This window comes from Vicia villosa, unplaced genomic scaffold (genome assembly GCF_029867415.1).
Source record: "Vicia villosa cultivar HV-30 ecotype Madison, WI unplaced genomic scaffold, Vvil1.0 ctg.000301F_1_1_1, whole genome shotgun sequence".
Lineage (NCBI taxonomy): Eukaryota > Viridiplantae > Streptophyta > Magnoliopsida > Fabales > Fabaceae > Vicia > Vicia villosa.
The window spans coordinates 407,694-414,463 of record NW_026705129.1 but is presented as its reverse complement, the minus strand read 5'-3'; the positions used below and the strand labels follow the sequence as shown (position 1 = coordinate 414,463).

Sequence of the window (6,770 nt, the reverse complement as noted above, 5' to 3'; positions counted from 1 at the left end):
ACATGTGTATGGAAATACAAAAGTCACATAAAATATCTATGTTATATATCAAAATTAAAAAATAAGAAACAGAATTTCATAAAAACTTACCCATGAATAAGTGGTAGGAGGTGGCAAACTCTGTCTTCCTTCATTAACTTGTCTTGTATGTAATTTCTAACCTTTGTTGCAGAACCCGGGACATCATCATAATGTATACACATAGCAGGGTCCATAAATCCATACACTTCTGATGATGAATTATCAATACATAAACGAAGAATATACCTAAATAATTTTAAAACAAACATTAGATTCGAAGTGATGATATATATATATATATATATATATATATATATATATATATATATATATATATATATATATATATATATATATATATATATATATATATATCCTATTAATAGATATTGAAAGTAATAAAAAAAGAAAATGTACTTACGTGCACCAAACTTGGAGAATAGACACGTCAAGCCAATGAAAACCCACCAAAAGCTCTCTGATACACTTAGCTGATATATAAAAATTAATGGCAGATTTACAATGACTTAATTCGATTTCCAAGTGTCTGTCAGCCATTTTCACAACCATGAGTAGCAATCTCTGAACATCGTCAACTTCCACACCTTTTGTGTTTCCTTTTGCAGCTGAACAACTTCCTTTTCCGCTTCCTTCGACAACTTCCATTTTTTCAATGCATTTATTACCAGTTGTGCTTTGCGATAAACCCATAGACTTAAGTGTCTCCATAAAATATTGTTGCATTGCCTTACGCTCTTCAGCCAACTTTTGATCAAAATCAGCTCTAAGTTATTCAAGTTGTTGAGTTACATCTATATGTTGTCCTTGACGTGAAGACGACCTTCCAAAGTAAGTGCTTTGTTTATGGTGCTTTCCAACACCACGAACACGACCGCCTTTCTCAGATGTTCCAATGGCCACTGTTAAGATATCGTTACGTCCATGTGGAACAAAGACACCTTTTTCAGCTTCTTCAACTAGAGAGTCCTACAAAATTCCAAAACCACAACTAATTTCAATATTTTTTATCAATAACAAATATAATGATACTTGAAATAATTTCCAAAATTTACTGACAATTTTCTCTACAACAGTTTGTGTAGACTTTGATGTGTATTCTCCCCCTTTCTTTTGTCGTGCTCTCTTCCATAACTCATGGCGTGACGGTGGAGATGGACTACCATTATCATCTAATGTAGAATCATCTCTCGATGATTTCTTTTCATTTTTAATTGTCTCCTCAAGCATGCGATACCCTCCTCGAGATAATACATGAGGGTATACATTCTTAGCCACATTTTCCCTACCCTTTCGAATTTTTTCCTATTAATTATAAAATCATAAAGTTATTACTAAACATAATAAAAAAAATTTAAAAAATCAAATATAACTCCTACTAACCTTAAATTCGGGGGTATCTCGAGACTTCAGAAACTCTTCCCATACTTCTTTTTTAATATATGGATACCTAACATGTGCAGGAGCGAGATCGTTTTTGGGATTATTAACATATTCGTCAGTGAGTTGTGTCTTAAAACCTCTCCATCTCTCTCCCGCATATTTAATCCATTCCTTCTTCAACGGATCCTTGATTTTACCATCCTTGTCTTTAACACACCAATCTAGAATAGTGAAATGAGCCTACACATGCAATATATGGCATATGTTGTTAGTATATACGTGGTTATAAAATATAATAAAGTGTTGAATTTAAAATACCTAAACATCAAACCATATAGCGTCTTTTATCCCATTATCTATGTCTTTCCACTCATCTTTCAAAATACAATATCTCTGTCGAGCAAGAGATGCTATATAACTCTTAAAAGTTGCATCATTTTTACCAACACCAGTACATTCATAGGTTCTTTGATCAAACTCGACCTGCAGCTTTTCACCCGATTGATGAACTTTGTCAATTTTTTTCATCAAAGTTGGACCTCTAACTCCTTTTTTATTAGGATTACCAGTTGAAGAGGACTTGTCGGTTGAATCAGCCATGTATCTGTTTAAACAAAATAAAAATAATTAGAAATCAAATTAAACACAAGATAAAAACAATTAGACATAAAATTAAGCACAAGATAAAAATGATGACACATAAAATTAGGCACAAAATAACTTATAAAACACCTTACTAGTTCTCCCATATCCCTTCATGATCTATGCGAATAGCATGCACATCATCCTCTACATCTTCTTCAATGAAGGTAGGCACATTTGTTGAGAGAGGAGGAGTTTCTGAAATATCAAGATTCGCATCTTGATTTTCATCACTATCATGCACCTTTCCTTGTAGAACAACTGACCACCTTTTATTAGAAGGACCCGTGACATAAAAAACTTGTTTTGCTTGAGATGCCATGATGAAAGGTCGTCCGCATAAGCTAAATTGCTAAGATCAACCAGTGTAACTCCAAATTCATCAATTCTTACACCACTATTAATATCAACCCATTTGCATTTAAATACAGGAACTTTAAACACAACATAATCAACTTCCCAAATATCTTCAATCACCCCAAAGTAGGGCGTAGATGCCATAACCGAGTTTTTATCTTTAGCACTAGAGAAGTGCATGGACTCGGCCACAATCATAACCCCACTATTTTGCGTGGTACTACGGTCATCCTTTGCCTTTGTATAAAAGGAAGTTTTATTAATATTGTATCCACTCCAAGTTAATATGTTACATTTAGGCTCATAGGACAACCACTTAATTGTTTTTGAAGCACTATCATCACCAGCAATTTTTTCTTTAAACCACTCAGAGAAACTCTTATTATGCTATTTTAACAACCCTCTTTCACTCATCTTGGGGTACTTTTTCTTTATGATGCTTTTGTGAGCAGATAAGTAAGGTTGAACTTCATCCGTGTTATTCAATATATACAGATGCGCTTGAACAACCACATCAATACTTAAGCTCTTGATCTTTAAACCTTGTGTACCCACACCCTCACATCTTCCATCATGACGAGACTTGGGAACCCCTACAGCATTCACTTCCGACAAATAATTAGAACAAAACTCAATTGCTTCTTCTGCAATGTACCTCTCAATAATCGATGCTTCCGGACGGCGTGGTTTCTTGGTATACCCTTTTAGGATCTTCATGTATCGCTCTATTGGATACATCCACCGTAAAAAAATTGGACCATATAATCTAATCTCCCTTACTAGATGAACAATCAAGTGAACCATAATGTCAAAAAATGAAGGAGGAAAAAACATCTCTAATTGGCACAAGGTAACTGCAGCCTCATTTTCCAAATCTTCTAACTTTAATGGATCAATAGATTTGAAACAAATTGCATTGAAAAACAGGCACAACCTAGTTATAGTCTTCCTAACATTTTTAGGCAATATCCCACGAATAGCCACTGGTAGTAGTTGTTGCATTAAGACATGACAGTCATGAGATTTTAAGCCAACTAATTTGAGATCTTTAACCGATACAAGCCTCTTGACATTTGATGAGTAACCATGCGACACTTTGATACTTTCTAAACACTCACAAAAACTTATTTTCTCTTTTTTCGATAAAGTGTAGCAGGCAGGAGGCAGATACGTCTTGTTACCTACATAATGTTATCATCAAGAATTTCAACAAGTAAAGTTATGAACATGCTATTTTAATATCAAAAGGTAAGGATAGCTTAATTTGAAAAAAATAGTTGGTACCTATATATTGTGGAGTTAGCTCTTCTCGTATACCCATCACGCCTAAATCTAGACGAGTATTAATACCATCCTTTGTCTTGCCTTGAATGTTGAGAAGTGTTCCGATTACACTATCACATACATTTTTCTCCACGTGCATCACATCAATACAATGTCTTACCTCAAGACTAGACCAATATGGAAGATCGAAGAAAACCGACCTCTTTGCCATATATTTTTCACAATGGGCCGCTTTTGGTACTTTCCAAAGACAGCAGTAATGTCCTGTTGTCGTTGATAAACTTCCTCTCCAGTTAAGGGCTTTGGAGCAACACCATGCTCTTGTTCCCCATTGAAAGTGGTCCGCAATCTACGATATGGATGATAACGATTTAGAAATTTTCGATGCCCGAGATAAACAGTCTTCTTTCCTTTTTCAAGCTGATGGTAACATGTGTCTTTTTCACATATAGGACACGCTTTATGCCCTTTAACTTTATACCCAGACAAATTGCCATATGCTGGAAAATCGTTGATGGTGCAAAACAACATGGCACACATATTGAACTGTTCACCAGAATGCGCATCGAAAACATCCACCCCTTCCTCCCACAACACTTTTAAATCATCGATCAGTGGACTTAGATAAACATCTATGTCATTTTCTGGTTGTTTTGGGCCCGAAATCATCATGGATAACATAATATATTTACGCTTCATGGACAACCTAGGAGATAGGTTGTAAATCATTAGAAGAACAGGCCAAGAAGAATGGTTAGTATTTAGATTACCAAACGGATTCATTCCATCAGTAGCAAGTCCAAGTCTAAGGTTTCTCGACTGTTTGCCAAAATTTGGAAACAAATAATCAATTTTCTTCCATTGCAAAGAATCAGCTGCATGGCGGATTTGTCCATCACATTTTCTTTCTTCTGCATGCCATCTAAGATTCTTTGCATCGTTTGCATTAGCGAATAATCTCTTAAACCTTGAAATTATTGGTAGGTACCATACCACTTTCGCAGGAGGACCCTTTTTGACCTCCTAATCATCACTAGATTCACCATGTCTCTTTTTGTAGCGTGACGCCTTGCACTTTGGACAATGGTTATAGTTTACATACTCTTTTCTGTATAATATGCAATCATTAGGACATGCATGTATCTTTTCATACTCCAAACCCATCGGACACAATATTTTCTTAGCCTCGTAATAACGACTTGGCAGTATGTTACCTTCTGGAAGCATTTGTGTCAACAGTTGAAGTAATTCGGCAAAACTTTTGTCAGTCCACCCGTTAATTGCCTTCCGATTAAATAATTTTAACACGGCTGACAAACGTGTAAAATTTGTGCATCCCGGGTACAAAGGTGTATCCTTGTCATTGCATAAGCTATCATACGCACGTGCCCTCTTAAATGAATCTTGTTCAATCTCACACATCATGTCTTTCAGACGATCATCCATTTCTACACTAACATTATCTTTTTGGGACACATTTGAATTTGCTACCACTTCACCGTGCTATATCCATTGTGTATAACTTTGACAAATCTCTTGACAAATTAGATGATCCATGATTTCTTTCTTACTAAGCTTTGATTCTCTATTTGCACAACGAACACATGGACAGAGAAAAAGCGTAGGGTGGCTATCTTCAGCATTACTTTTAGGAGGATGGAGATCTTTTTTAGCATTACTTTCAGCAAACTCTAGAAATTCCATCACTCCGTGTTCGTACTCATCACTTAATCGATTAGCTCTCATCCAACTACGATCCATATCTATGTTCCGAAATTAATGCATAAATAATTAAATCATTAAATCATTATGACGCCTACAACTGACATTAAATATTTGTCCAAAATGCGGGGGTGTAGACATTATTTCTAATAAAATTATTTCATGAATGAGATGGTGTATTGAAAGATTTGATGACTTGAAGAAATTTATTAGAATTGAGAGACTTTTAAACATGAATGAGATGGTGTATTGTTGTAATTATTTTTGAAAATTTATAACTAATTTAGTGTTGGATAATAACTTTGATTGGGAAGTTTATAACTAACTGTGTTGAGTTGTAATTTTGCTCTCAAAATTTATGTGTGTTAATTTAAAATTTAAAAAGGAAAACACCGTGTAATACGGTGAACTGACTTTATGAAATGTTGCGGATAGCATGAGTCGCCACCGACTTTTATTTTATCCAATTGGAAAGGCAAAAAGAACAGGAAAGACCTTTGAAAGATTTTGAGTTCGGGGGGTAGGTTATACAAAGGGGAGGTGTAATGCACCCTTTGCATCCATGGTTATCCATGGGCTCTTAATTGCTTAGCTCACTTGTTTGTTTGAATTTGAAAGAGTGTCGTGTGTGAATAGTAAAAAGATTTCATTAAGGACTTTAGCTTGTAAATAAGCGTAGCCTTGTTTTGAAATTGTTTTGAAAGGAGGTGTGAAAAGTATTTTGAATTTGTTTGAAGTGAGCAAGCAATTAATAGCTACCTACCCTAAATTTGTCTTTCGTGTTCTTTAAGTCTTTCGTTTGAAAGGGTCTATCCATACCATAAGAAGGGTAGGTAGTTCTTTCATTGGAAGTATCGGGTCATCGAGAATAATCTTTTTCCATAAAACTGTCCTCACCATGAAGAGGTAAGTAGTCTTTCGGGAAAGACAAAATAGTCATTAAGGCAACAGTAAGGATACCTTAGCATTCGAAGGGACTATCATCATTTATCGAGGCAACATCGAGGGACGAGATCACTTTATTCGTATGCAACTCGAAGGGACTATGATCTTTTATTCCGAGGGACTATGATCTTTTATTCCGAGGGACTATGATGATTTGAATTTGTAGGCAGCATGTGCTAAGGTATCCCTACATCCGAGGGACTTGACTACTTGATCGAAATTGAAGGAAACAGGCAACAAGAGAGGTACCCTAAAGGTGAGTGTGTGCACCAATCACGTGAGTTCAGTTCGAATATTTATCTTTGCAGTTTGTGAGTTACGTTCAATTATTAGTTGCCACTCCCTAATTTACTAACCACGCAGTTATATATCATTTAGAAGAATAAAATGCGGAAAGT

General features: G+C 35.4%; 1 protein-coding gene across 1 annotated transcript; it reads right to left on the bottom strand.

Annotated features, from left to right (window-relative positions):
• Positions 1-2,808: 2,808 nt before the first annotated feature.
• Positions 2,809-5,466, bottom strand: LOC131626522 (uncharacterized). The gene is made up of 4 exons (XM_058897349.1): positions 5,308-5,466; positions 4,808-5,208; positions 3,906-4,672; positions 2,809-3,602 (listed from the first exon to the last, which is right to left on the bottom strand). Exons 1-4 carry the CDS (start codon positions 5,464-5,466, stop codon positions 2,809-2,811), a joined length of 2,121 nt encoding a protein of 706 aa, XP_058753332.1.
• Positions 5,467-6,770: the final 1,304 nt, after the last annotated feature.

What these genes read in the sequence shown, in the direction of transcription:
- LOC131626522 (XM_058897349.1), bottom strand. Translation starts at nt 5,466, where the DNA reads ATGGATCGTAGTTGGATGAGAGCTAATCGATTAAGTGATGAGTACGAA. An exon ending in CGCTTTTTCTCTGTCCATGT is followed by an intron (nt 5,209 to 5,307) that starts GTTCGTTGTGCA and finishes CAATGGATATAG; the next exon opens with CACGGTGAAGTGGTAGCAAA. An exon ending in TGCATATTATACAGAAAAGA is followed by an intron (nt 4,673 to 4,807) that starts GTATGTAAACTA and finishes AATAATTTCAAG; the next exon opens with GTTTAAGAGATTATTCGCTA.